The sequence below is a fragment of the Diabrotica virgifera genome, chromosome 2 (assembly GCF_917563875.1).
Source record: "Diabrotica virgifera virgifera chromosome 2, PGI_DIABVI_V3a".
NCBI lineage: Eukaryota > Metazoa > Arthropoda > Insecta > Coleoptera > Chrysomelidae > Diabrotica > Diabrotica virgifera.
Genome location: NC_065444.1, coordinates 159,826,893 through 159,841,755, shown reverse-complemented (window position 1 = coordinate 159,841,755; position 14,863 = coordinate 159,826,893). Strand labels below are relative to the sequence as shown.

The 14,863-nt window shown below is 34.8% G+C and overlaps 1 protein-coding gene across 1 annotated transcript in view; it reads right to left on the bottom strand.

Moving 5' to 3' along the window:
* Positions 1–466: 466 nt before the first annotated feature.
* LOC114334641 (uncharacterized) overlaps positions 467–14,863 on the bottom strand; it is a 61,195-nt gene continuing 46,798 nt past the window's right edge. The window contains exons 5-6 of the mRNA XM_028284730.2: positions 13,506–13,638; positions 467–715 (exon numbers count right to left, since the gene is read on the bottom strand). Coding sequence (XP_028140531.1) covers positions 583–715; positions 13,506–13,638 — 266 coding nt within the window. The 3' untranslated portion in view covers positions 467–582. The remainder of the gene's footprint in view (positions 716–13,505; positions 13,639–14,863) is intronic.

The following is a 14,863-nucleotide window of genomic DNA, read 5'->3' as shown; positions in this document are numbered from 1 at the left end:
TAACAGATTTTCCCATTGTTGAGACATGATACTAGAGCCTTGTCTGTTATCTGATGTAAATTCGAACTCTGAAGAAAAATTAACGGGTCTCTTTCTCTCGGCCCTAAATTTTGGAGAAATCATTGTTTTATTTTTATTAAGTGGTTGGTTAATCCAGAGTGTACCAATCTTTGAATGAGTGCATGGTTGTACACCGGCCACCGATATACGGAAGGAATATTCTCTGCATTCGTCTGTCCGGAAAAGTTCGACTGATGGAACATAAATGCCGAAACATTATATTTACACATTATTTTTATACCTTGTATAAAGTAGAAATTTGCAATTATTTTTTCTTGTTTGACATTCTAGGTATTTTTTAATAAATACCAAGCGCCATCTAGCGCCCTAAAAGTAGAGGGACAGATCAAAACAAGCAGGTAGGTGGCTTCTAAACCATACAAGAGTTAAGAAAAAGTTATTAACATCAATTGGTAAACATTAACATTTATTGATAACGCAATATACAATAAAAACTTGTTATTAGTCTGCTCCTCATAAATAAAACTTTAGTGGTAAAGATTGAATTTTAAAATAAACTTTTTATTCATATTTCTGCTCACAGGGATATTCATTCGCACGAAGATGATCTTCACTATACTTTTTAACTTTTGGATATTGGGTACATTCTTTATCAAGAATATCAGTTAAACAGTGTATAGCTGGTAAAAATCGTCTAAAATATAAACATCAGTTAATTAGTATGAGTAATATATACTTAAACAACTATTATATACTATCTACAAATGCGGCACATCGTTATTCCATCCAGTATCCGAGGCTACTGTTCCAGTTCTTTGAGCGTTGTTTTTTTATGAAGGGTAGGTTGCTAGCCTTGCTCTTCAACCCTCCTCCTTTACCAGTGATGGTGACTTCTGAGCTACTCGATTCACCCAGCATCACCACCCCAGTGGCAGGAAACAAAACAGCAGGTAAAGAAAGCAGCGAGAATATCTGGTTTCCTGAGAGATATAATCTGGCGGAATAAATATATGAGCAACGGAAGCAAATTCCGCATTTATAAGACATGTGACATGTGTTAGATCCGTACTGACATATGCAGTTAAGACAAGGGCCGAGACAATAAAGACCAAACAAATAATAACAACAGAGATGAAAACCTAAGATCCATAAGAAGTATCACACTCAGGTATAATACGAAACGAAGACACACTGAAAGAGCGTTCAAGACGTAGTGAGATGGAAAACGATGCTTGTGGAGAGACCACGTAGATCGGATGGACCCTGAACGTATGGCGAGATCGGCGAAGACACCAACAAAAAGCGACCCATAGGAAGACCCAAAAAACGATGGTACGAGAGCTGAAGCTCCGGATCGCAACAGAGACTTTACCAGAAGAAACAGGACATAGTCCTATTAAAAGAAGAAGAAGAAATACGGGACAAATAAGGAACTTCAACAAAACAGTAAAACAAATTAAGTAATTTTCTTAAACGGGCAATATTACATTATGTTTAATATAGTTGGTTAAAGGTCTATCTTCGGTAATCTACATAGTTGTAGTGAACTCTCCCTTGAACGGTCAGTAGTCGTTCCGCATAAAGTGTCTTTTAATACTAAGTGTATGAAAGTATATACAGTCAGAAAAATGAAAGAATACCCATGAACGAACATATAAAACACGCTGTATTTTCCTGTCACCGTGTCACAAAGAAAATTGTCCAGTGCAAGTACATGTAACAATAATTATGACATGTACTTGCGCTGGCCAATTTTTTGTGTGACACAGTGACAGGAAAATACAACGTGTTTTGTATGTTCGTTCATGGGTATTCTTTCATTTTTCCTACTGTACGTGTATCAAAAGAAATATTAGTTTACCATTACATAACACAAGTTGTGGATGAGAGGCCGTATTGTCTAGGAATAAAAAAAAATTCGATTTTCTCTCTGTATTCTTGTACCAAATTTATTTAGCCAGTATGCCGAATTCATGTTGCTGTACCATTCGATAGGTAATTGTTCTACGGGTGAACCCTTGAACCAACGAGGGTTTTTTACTTTTACCGATTATTACTGGCCTTTCTTTGTCTCGTATCACGTATCATATTGGTGCAAAATATAATTGTAATTTCTATCTTTGGAAGCGTTACCTCCACTGCACCTTTCTCCTTTAAAGGGATAAGTTTTGTTGAATAATACTCTAAAATATAATCCCATAACTAAATAACTCTAAAAGATAATCCCATCTCATCTGTTTTAAAAATATCTCGCGCAGAGTCTACTTTCATTAAAGTGAGCGGTTTTCCCTTCCAGCAGAAACCAAATAAATCTACAGCAGCAAGCTGCTTCGCCACATACAGATATGGTGAAAGAAAATATGGTGTCGCTTACAAAATTTCTCGAGCCATTCACCAGAAGCTTTTTAATCAGCACTTACTAGTTCCCTTGCAACCTCTAATGCTTTTCTTGAATAATATTGCTAGAAACAGGAATATTTTAGACCAGACTTTACAAACCCGATCGAAAATAAATCAGGTCTAATGCAGTAGGTACACTCGGTTATCAAAAAAATTTTTTCGCTTCTATATGTCCGCTTATCATGTTTCAAAATTTCACTGGCTTGATCTTTTCCGATTCCAATTTTTTTTATTGGCTGTCTAACACTTAACATATTATGGGTCTTTGCATAATGAACCACATCGCCTTTTTCTTTCTAACTTAAAAACTTCCTCTTTGCGGACTCCGTATTATTCACGTTGCAAAACGTTCAAAACTAAAATTATTTCAATTGCTTTAATTATACGAGGTAAGCCAAAGAAAACAGTACACCTCGATATTTGGCAGTATTTAATAGATTTTAAGAAAATGCCGAAACAGGTCGATTTATCTTCTAAGGGGGACACATTTTTACGATACATACATCTGTTATTTGTCAAGCCTCTCCCTTTCACTTCCCCAACCTCTGGAGGCATTGAGATGGGGTACTCAGATATAACGATAATTCACGATTTTTTTTTTTCGATATTTGCACCGTCTTTGCAAAAAACTGCCAATTTATTTGAAGTACAACCTATTAAAAAAGTTACGTACCTAACATCTATGGTTTGCTAACATGTAATTTCTCCTGTCACGTCATAGCTCCTTTTGATGTAACAGAAAAATTGACATCTTAACAAACCATAGGCGTTAGATATCATTTTTAAGAGGTGTTGTACTTCAAATGACTTAACAGTTTTTTGCAAAGTCGGTGAAAATATAGAAAAAAAAATCTTGGATGGTCGTTATGTCTGAATTAGTGTTGCCCAAAATCGGTCTTGATCTTGCAGTCTTCGTCTTGTTCTTGCGTTTTCGCAAGACCAAGACCAAGACCAAAACCGCTTTATTTTAGCAAGACCAAGACCAAGACCTGAGCAAGAACAAGACTAAGCCTGCGAGACTCTTGCGTCTTGCAGTTAGGATTGAGTGTCATTTTAGGGAATATAGTAGTTCGGGTATATGCTTAGAGACTATGAGACGCAATAAGATACGTAGGTAACAAAAATTTGGAAAATTGGACTTGTGCGGATTATGAAAAATACTATCAACATACATAGCGAATCAAAATATTCATTAAAAGAACACTTGACATATTTATTTGACACGTACTCAGAGGTCATAATAAATTATTAAAATGTAAAAATAAAATATTTTTTAATGCAGTTTTTCCTAGCAGACGACAGCGACGGACGCCTTCGCTCTGAAATTAATTGTATGTTAATTGTCTAGATTTGAAAATAGCTGTCCTTTCATAAAATAATCTGTATTGTGACGCCGACAGTAATATCCTATTCAAACTTTTTAAAGATACGTCGCCTAAAGATGATAAAAAATATAATACGACACACACTCAAGTGTTTTCCTTATCAGTTGTTAGTAGGATTCTAAAAATATCGTATTTGTAAACTTTCTGCAGAGTGTGCAATTTTGTATCAATGGGTCAAACAAAATTCCTTTTAGACAGAGAATGTTCTTTAATACAGTCAAGTTTATGTCATTTATTTGATTTTTTGTGTTTTAACCATGTTTTAGCACATATTTATGTAATATAAGGTTATTAAATGCAAATGTTTAAAGAAACAGATTGACTCCCGTGGGATATGGTAGATAACTCAGTTAGTGGGAGTATAGGCAGGGATAGTTTAGATCAGTGGTTCTCAAAGTGGGCGATAACGCCCCCTTGTGTGCGCTGGAGGCCTCTAGGGGGGCGGTAAAGGGCACAGAGAAGATTGGGGGGCGTTGAAGCGGTTTACAGGGGCAATGGTTAATTTAATTTTTTACCACAATAATTAATCAGTTTATTAAAATATAAAAAAAAACAACACAATTCTATTACAAAAATTATCTTTAAAGAATACTCAAAAATATCAAAACTGCTTTTTCTAGAAAATGTAATAATACTCTAGCTCTCTGAGAGGAAAACCTACCTACTGGTTATAATACCGCTTTTTATCGATTCCCCGCCCGCTGCCGAGGCCGAGGCGAGGCCCGCCCGCTGCCTCATATAAAAGCGCACGCCATCCAGTCATGTCATTCGACAATATGCTCTACTAGGGACCGAACGTCTCAGACGTCAAGGAGCATCGCGTTATTACGAAAACAAGTGAATTTAGTGACGAGATAAAGTGCTGTACGTACAGTGCCTAATTTGCTCAGTAAGAATACTGTGAGTGGTGTCAAACGGGGAAGCGATGAAACCCTCAAGGTTGCAAGATCATTTGAATAAAATGCATTCAGATAAAAAAGACAAAAATGTGACTTATTTTCAAGACTTGGAAAAGAAGCACGCAGCTCAGCCAACTGTGTCAAAACTTTTTTCAGCTGCTTCTAAGCAAGACGAGGACGGACTCCGAGCTTCCTACAATATCTCCTTGCCAATTGCTCGAACAGGTAAACCTCACACTCTTGGAGAGGATTTAATTTTACCGGCAATAAAAGAAGTAATAACTACTGTGCTCCATAAACCAGCGGCAGATATTATCCGAAAAATTCCTTTGAGCAATAGTTCCTTGCAAAGACGAATTGATGAGATGGCTGAAAACATTGAAGAGTCGTTGTGCAATCATCTGAAGACTTCTAAATTCTCAATTCAGTTAGATGAGTCCACTTTACCAACTGGTGAAGCATTGTTGCTGTCATACGTGAGGTTTATTAAAAATGATAAAATATGTCAAGAACTATTATTTGCCAGAGATTTAGAGACCGATAAAAAAGGAGAGACCATATTTAATACACTGGAAAAATTTTGTGATGAGAAAGAAATTCCACTGAAGAATATTATATCAGCTGCTACGGATGGCGCTCCGGCTATGACAGGACGTCACAAAGGCTTCATAGCGTACTTAAAAAATAAAATTCCAGATGTGCTCGCTGTACATTGCGTCGTTCATAGACAACATTTGGTTGCGAGAAATTTGAGTGAGCGTCTCTCTCAATCACTGCAATATATCATCATAGCAGTCAATAAAATCCGAAACAGCTCTTTTAATGACCGATTATTTAATCAGCTTTGTGTTGCTAATGATGAAGATTTCAACCGATTGCTATTTCACACAGAAGTACGTTGGTTATCAAGAGGTAACTGTCTGACTCGATTTTACAATCTGTTTGAGTCTGTGATAGAGTTCTTGGAAAACAAATACAAAGAATTGCACGAAAACCTCATCACTTCAAAGAATGATATTGCATACTTGACAGACCTATATAAATTATTTAATGATGTCAATCTCCAACTTCAAGGTGACGACTCGAATTTGATTAAAACAAAAAATGTCATTGCTGCTTTTGTAGCTAAACTGCTCTTATACAAGAATAATATCGGCAGACGTGAGTTTCACAATTTCCCTAATTTGTCAGCAGTATCCTTCAACAACGACGACTTGCTTGTTTACTGCCAACATTTGGAGAACCTCCACAGGAATTTCACAGAACGATTCCAGGACATTTTAAACTTGGAAATACCGGACTGGGTGTTGGATCCTTTTTCAAATGTCAACACAGCAGGATCACTCCAGCTGGAAGAAGAACTCATAGAACTGACAACGAACGAGGAAATAAAAATAAAATTCAAAAATGGATACCAAGAATTTTGGCTACAAAGGCTAATCCCGCAATTGTACCCTGGATTGTGGTCCATCGTTCAACTATTTTTGATAGCATTCCCATCATCGTATTTGTGTGAACGTGGATTTAGTGCTGTGACAACGTTGCTAACTAAAAAGAGAAATCGGTTGCAGATTACCAAACGCGGTGACTGGTGACTTACGGCTGTTTTTGAGTAAATTCGAGCCTGATATTAACAAACTTGTAAAAATCATCAGATTCATCCTTCACATTAGATTAGTTTTAAAATTCAAATTGAAATGTTTGTTTTAATAACATGAATAAAAGTTTTTCTAATATTACAAAATGGTGTTTTAAATTACTCTCATCAGAAAGTCTTATTTTCACATGACACGCATAATTTAATTATTAAAATAATGACTGCGATTGTGATTCTTAAGATGTAGTAAAGTAAAAAAAATGGGGGGCGCTAGAAAATAATTAATTTTCGATGTGGGCGGCAGACAAAATAAGTTTGAGAACCTATGGTTTAGATCGTGGGTTAAAACCTCACCCGATGTGAGTTGTTTAAACATTTATTAATTTGGCTGGTTTTTACTATGTCTACAGGGTGAGGCAGATAAATGTCCTATTAGAAATATCTAGAAAACTAAAGGCAACAGAATCATCAAAAAGGGGACGACGGGGTTTTAAGGAGTGATCTATTGAATGAAAGTAATTTCATCTATTTCCTACTTCCGATTATATTGGATGTTGCTTATAACTTCGTTTTTTTGAATGGGGCAACCTGTATGTTTTTACATTTTTAAATTCTCCTCGATGTCTTCGTTGTTAAAATATAAGGTTTTGTAATGTTATATAGGGTAGTTTAAAAGAGGATTACATTTTTTTTCTTAATTTCGTAGCAATATTCACACCCTGTAGAATTGTAGTAGTTTGACATCAAAACTCTATTTACGTTCAAATCATTTTTAAAATAGTCTACTATTGTTAAAAATTGTTAGTATAGCTAAATTGTTAATTTTAGAATAAAGGTTTGGTCGAAACTCGGAATGAGTATTTTCTGAGTTTTCTTAACTTGAACACCCCGTATTTTATTATTGTAATGAAATTATATGTTTTATTTCTTAAGCATTCCCTATACCTAACTGCTTTAGTTTGTGAGTTATTGGTGATTCAAGCCAAATATTAATTGAAACAAAAAATAAGTTAAATTTTATTAGGTTGGTCGTGAACATATTCAATCGCAAATAATTTTTCGGATATAGATACATATTAATCTAGACTGATCCTAAAAATTACCAATAATGGTTAAGCTATCAAAATTCTTACGTAGTTAACATTGTTGGCGCGATTAACAATTAAGCACAAATTAAAGCAGTTCTTCCTTCTTCTTCTTCGTCTAGCCATTCACGTCCACATCTGAACATAAGCCCCTTCAAGTCTTCCTTTCCATTGTTTTTTGTTGCATGCTACTTGTAGCCATTTTTTCCCAGCAGTTCGTTTCAGATCATCTGTCCATCTCATAGGAGGTCTGCCTCTGGGTCTTTTGTGTTGGTATGGTCTCCAGGTTAGAATTTTTCTGTGCCATTTGTTTAGATCGCTTCTAGCTAGGGAGCGTTCAAGTATTACGTAACGCAAATTGGGGGGAGGGGGGGTTTTGTAAAACGTTACGGCGCGTTACATGGGGGGAGGGGGGTTCGAACAGCGCGTTACGTAACATTATTTTTTAAAAAATTAGTAAATCCTTTATAAAAGGTATATATTTTAAGGTAAATATATACCTTTTATAAAGGATTTACTATTTTTTGTATTACATGGTATACAGCCAACTACAGGAAAACTTTTTCCTTGTGGATTCTTTTTTAACTTAAATGAAAAAAACTACGGAATTTCATTTATGTTTTATTTACATAGACCCCTGAATTGTTTTATGTTGCACTCTCACGCTCCGTTCATGTTCCGACAAGAGGACAATACATAATAGTACGTTTTCAAGTGAAAAAATCTTAAAATTTGTAACACAGATGAAGCACAGTAACATTTGTTTCCAATAATTAGATGGACCTGTCTCCACAACAAAAGATTAAAAGATACAGATGTTATTTAAGAGGTCGCAGAAGGGAACTACAGGTTCATAAATCTTGTATGTTTTCTGAAATCGTTTTCTGCAGTAGGTATTCATTAATGTTTTAAATACGCAAATTTTCAAATTATTTAAAAATGTCTTTAAATAAAAAGCATTAAGTACAAAACCCACTATATTGATGCTTAGTTTAGAAAATTGATAGATATTTAAAAAATAGTACCCTTATTTAAAGTCTGATTTCAAAATTTCAAAAATTTCAAGTGAATTTCAAAATTTCACCTTGCATTATTCATAATAGACCCTACATAATACACATTTTTGAGATGAGGTTTTTAAGCAGCTTCTAAAAACAAAAATATACAGGGTGTTTAATTAAAATTAAAGATAATGGACTATGCTAGACTTGAGTGAATCAACCTGTATATTCAAATTTATGTTTAAATAGTCCATAGTTGAATTTAAAAGTTGACGTATCCTAGCGTTTTTATAATTTTCTAAAATAATGACACATGACAAAAACAATTTTATTCCATAAGTGGTTTCCATACATTATAATTTTAAATGATCACCCTGTATTATTCATAAAGACCATAAATTCAGATTGTTAAGCAGCTTTTAAACATATAAAAATATACAGGGTGTTAAAAAATAAAGCTTATGGACTACGGTAGTCTTGCATAAATTACCCTGTACATTTAAATTTATGTTTAAAGAGCACACATTTTTATATATTAAAATCTACGGGTCTCAGCGTTTTTTAAAATTGATTAAAACTTGGACAGAAATAATTTTATTCCATAAGTGCCTTCTTACATATACAGAGTGTTTCAGAAAAAGGTAACACGATCTCTAAGATAGGTGAAAAACTGAAAAATAATTGGGGTTTGCTTAGTATAAAATTTTTGTAACGGCATGCGTTTTCACGAGATAGGGCGTTGAAGAACAAAAAGTTTTACACATTTTTTCACTATTTTTTAGAAACTACTGGCAACATCGTATATTATTTGTTATACAAAAATTTTTACTAAGCAAAATAAAATATTGAAATAATAAATATGTTATTTTATTTTAAGTTTTTATTAAAGAAGATCAAATAGAAAAATGCATGAGAAGAACAATAAAGGATGAAGCCAAAAATGTATGTAAGGATGGGGCCAAGCAGGAAAAATGTAAATGTAAAATTAGTAATAAAAGATTATTATTCTAAGTTTTGGACATATTTCATGTCATGGGACATGAAATTACGATTGCGGTTGGAGCGGCGCAGGATAGACGTGGTTGGAAATGAGGGGAGGAGGCCTATGTTCAGCAGTGGACTTTTGAGGCTGGATGATGATTGTAAGTTTTTATTATTACCTCAAATGCGAAAAAAAATAATAATAATTCCGGTACTTTTCGCAACCTAGTTTTCCATTTAGGTTCAAATGGTGACTTGGGTGTTACGTAACGTTTAGGTGGGGGGAGGGGGGTACATAAAAACGTTACGGTGCGTTACCTGGGGGGAGGGGGGTCAAAAATCTTCAAAAATTGCGTTACGTAATACTTGAACGCTCCCCTACATGTCCAACGTATTCCCATTTCAATTTTAATGATTTTTGTACCACATCAGTGACTTTGGTTTTCTGTCTTATCCGTGTGTTTGTTTTCCTGTCCTTAAGTGATATGCCGAGCCTTGCTCTTTCCATCGCGTGTTGAGCGACTCTGAGTATGTTCATATTCTTTTTTGTGATTGTCCATGTTTGTGCCCCATATGTTAATATCGGAATAATGCATGCATCAAATTGTGCTCCATATGTTAATATCGGAATAATTGATGCATGAATTAAAGCAGTTAGGTATAGGGAATGCTTAAGAAATAAAATAGTACCATAAAATATCATTTCATTACAATACTAAAATACAGGGTGTTCCATTAAAGAAAACTCAGAAAATACTCATTCCGAATTTCGACCAACCCTGTATATCAAATGCAACATTTAGATATATAATACCTACTAATACTTTTTAACAATAGTAGAACTATATTAAAAATCATTTGAACATAAATAAAATTTTTGATGTCAAATAACTACAATTCTACAGGGTGTGAAAGTTGCTACGAAATTAATAAGAAAACGTAATTATCTTTTAAACTAGGCACCCTATATAACATTACAAAACCTCATACTTTTAGAAAAAAGACATGGAAGAGAATTCAGAAATGTAAAATATACAGGGTGTCCCATTTTAAAAAACGAAGTTATAAGCAACTTCCGGTATAACTTAAAGTAGAAAATATATAAAAATATTTTAATTAAATAGATCACTCTTCAAAACCCCTTTATTCCAATTTTCATGATTCTGTTGTCTTTAGTTCTCGAGATATTTCTAAGAGGAAGGTTATCTGCCTCACCCTGTATGTTAAGTCATGCTGAAAATGTACCTTTACTGTTACGTTGTTCTAAGATCTAAAGTAACGTTTAATAAATATCAATATGCTAGTGGGTAACTGCGAGACTTGCAAGACTCTTGCTGCAAGACCAAGACCAAGACCGGGAGTGCAATACCAAGACCAGGTATATTGCTGCAAGACCAAGACTCTCTAAGTCTCGTCTTGGTCTTGCATTTGGGCAACACTAGTCTGAATACTCCATCTAAATGTCTGTTTAATGATGTGACGCACATGGTACATTCCCTATTAAAAAATAAGGGGTTGGGGAAGTGGAAGCGAGGGGGTTGACAAATGACAGATGTATGTATTGTAAAAATGTGTCCCCTTAGAACAAAAATCGACCTGTTTCGTCATTTAATTGAAATCTGATAACTACTGCCAAATATCGAGGTGGACTGTTTATTTTGGCCCACCCTGTTTAGGTTCAGATAGACACAAAATTTATTGGGAAGTTTTATCCGAAAATAAAATTTTTACCCTACACTCTGCCGGTTCAGATGGTAGGTCTATAAAAACCTTACCACGATCAAAAATTATTGTAACGTGTTTTGTGAAAGTCCTGTGTGATTTCTTGTATGCTCTTTGGTTTTTCCACAACTAAATACCTACTGACTACATAGTACAATTAAAAAATCTTCAACCAACAATCAAGTTTTTTATTCTAAAAATCAAAAACCTTTTCTGGCCATTCAAGATGGAATCCCACTCTCTCTCTTTTTAGTGGTACTTTAAAAATTTTGACCATAGCTCTGATGATGACATTGTAGGCCGAAAGCGCTCAGCTAGGAATATAAAATAATTTTACACACTTAAAAGGTACAATTGTGTCCCATTCTTTCACTTACATTAATGTTCAACTAGATTTCATTAATTTTCAGTCTTATTATATTTTTTCAATTTTGTGCATTCTGTCGGCGATTGTTGTAAACTTTAATTTTAAGTAATCCCGTTGGAAAAAGAATTAAGTAGTGTAAAATCTAGAGATGTTGGGAGAAGATCCAATATCTGCAGTTTTGACGATTTTCTGTTGCATGTAAATAGAAGGTTACTTCATCAGATAAAAATAATTTGGCGAATGGAGCTTGGATTTTGATTACATGAATCTTGCATTATTTCGCAAAACTGCATTCGACGATTTGAATCATCCGTGTTGATATCATGGAGATAATAATTTGTTTACGGATGATATTTCTGTTTTTTTTTTGTAGACGTAAAATTTACCACTTAAAAATATTTATCTTCTACTTCTTCTACGGCACTACGGCCTATATTAAGCCTTGGCCTCCTTTATTTTTTGTCTTCACCCTTGTTTGTCTGTGGCTGCTCTTCTTCATACACGGACTCCTAAAAGCGCTTGTGCGTTGCTGCTTACTGTGTCTTCTCATCGCATTTTTGGCTTATAGCGTTCAGTGCTCTTTTTGGTAGCCTATCCTCTTCCATTCTTATCACATGTCCGGTCCATTGCAATATTTGTATTCTAGTGAAGTCTTACAGTGGAGTTTCCTTATAAAGTTGATGAAGCTCGTTGTTGTTTCGAATTCTGAAGATTCCGTTTTCCCTCACAGGTCCTAGTATTCTCCTCAGTACTTTCCTTTCGAATGTGTCGAGTTTGTTTTTGGATGTTTTTATCAGGACCCATGCTTCACTGCCATAGGTCTGCATAGACTGCTTTTGGTCGAATTATGGTTTTATAGATTATTATCATTGTATTTCGGTGGACACTTGTCCACCTACCGAAATATATGGGAGAGGGCAAAATAAGCTCTGTTTGCCTGCGTTATTCTGTTCCGTATTTCTCCATCTTCTGATCCGTCTGCATATATTTTTACTCCGAGGTATGTAAACTTTTCAACCGTTTCAATGCCGTCTTCACGTATAATGTTTTGTGAGACTATATTTCTTCCCATCTGTATCATAACTTTGGTTATTTTGTGTTAATTTCTAGACCTAGCCTTTTCGTTTGCGTTTTTAACGCTGCGCATGTTTCCTGTGTTCCTGTTGATATTCTACTCATAATATTAATACCATTGGTATAAGCGGCCAGTTGAACAGTTCTGTTGATCAATAGGTTTCCTCGTCCAGTTTGCATTTGCCTAACCGCATACTCCAGTGCCAATTTAAACAATGTTGGGGCCAGCCCATCTCCCTGCTTCAGTCCCTGCGAGAGTTTGAAAAAATACCGTCCGGTGGTTTTGTATTCATACGTACATATCAAATAATATTCGTTAGTTTATATTTTGTGTAATACCAGTTAGGAATCCCCTTTATTGACCTATTCTGTCTTTCTTCTATGACTTCCTTGGTTTTTCCTAATAAATTCTCTCAGGAACTTGCCCATCAGCCAGCGATTCTTCGTATTGGGTGATTAACTTCCCGACGTTGTGAATGTCCGAACCCTATTGATATATACTTTCGCATTTTGGCATAAATTGGTGCAACCCCTGAATGAAGAAAGAATGTGAAATCATAAAAACTGTTAAAATTAGAAAGATTCAATATCTGGGTTATATAATGAGGGGTGAGAAGTACGTATTACATAGGTTAATTATGCAAGGAAAGATACAAGTGAAGAGAAACCCAGGACGACGCAAAATATCCTGGCTAAGAAATTTGAGAGAGTGGTTTCTGTTGCACCTCATTAGAATTATTCAGAAGTGAGGCCAATACAATTAAAATAGCGATGATGATTTCCAACCTCCGATAGGGAAAGGAACCTGAAGAAGAGAAGGTGCTACCCCTAGACTTCCTATATTATACTTATAATTGCCTTTTCTCGTCACTCCACTCATCTACTCATCCATTCATCCATTCTAATTTACGCCACATTCAGTCGTTGTTCCTTGACACAATCTTATATCTTGACACAATATTTTAATACTTACGAACAATAGTTTTCAAGAGAATCTGGAATTGTTGCGGTATCATTCGTCCTTTTAGAAGTAGTTACTATACACTTAAGGTAACCAAAGGATACGTCAAATCGTTGAAAAACCTTCATGCATGGTACCAGGTCGGCTAAAATATACAATTATTATTATTATTATTATGTTTATGGTTTAAATACAGATCAAAAATAAAGTATAGACTGTGGCTATATATTATAAGGATTTATACTCTTGGTAATTTTAGGAAAACTTCATTCTAAGATTACCAATATCCAAAACTAACAGTTCTGAAACTGTATTCTTGTGGCGTGTCTAGGTTGAATATTATATTGTGTTTACCCAATTTTGAAAAAATGTGAAAACTTTGAATTATCCACGTCCGTCTGTCTGTGAACACAACTCCTCCATCATTATACCAGATAGAATGACAAATGAGGTGTCAAATGAAAGGTTATAATTAGGGAGCAGATTTTATGCTAAATGCATATTGCATGCATATATCGCATATTTGAGAACTTTACTAAATTTTGCATATTTTTAAAGAAACATGCATATTGTGTGCCTATTTAAAAACATTTAAGTCCAAAAATAAATTAAATTTTTTAATTCGACACAAAATCTTTCCCCGCACAGGCTGTTCTTATACGCTGTGAGCTCGTACGTAGAGGGGATATTTACAAATTCGCGAACGCCAGTAGTGACAAGTTTGTAAACGTTTACCGGAAATTTGACATAAATGTCAAAGTGATTAATTTAAAATTAAAATTAAAAACATTAATTATAAACAATATTAGTTGGTCAAAGCTGTGGTGTATATTTTTACCTTAAATATAGGTACTTACGTTTTAAATACTGAATTTAAGTTTTTTTAACCTTTGAGTTGTAACGTACGGTCCCTGAGACCGACGTAGCGGATTTTTCGCGGTAAAACTCAAATGCGCATTCCTTTTTGTCCCCGCGGCCAGGTAGCTTTCAAATTCTCATCACACTATTTAGTCTTGAAAAATCTGTGGCCAAGTGTGGATAGTTCATATGTTATTTGACCTGACGGTGTGAGAGACCGAGGTTACCATTTATGTTATACTTAACGGTGGGTTTTTGTCGTTTTTGGTCCATGGTCAGTTTAAATAATAGATGTTAATTTTAGGAGTTGTATATGAATATTGATTATGAAAGAGAACAAATCAGGTTGCAACAACTTTTTGACGAAATTGTTGCTAATTCCGAACCAGAACCGTACAGTGTGGTGCAGTGGAGTGTATAAAAAAGTGAGGAAACAAACGGACAATAATTTCAGTTTGTGTTGGACATTTGTTGAATAATTTTATTTTTTTTGTGACATTTCAACCCTTGTC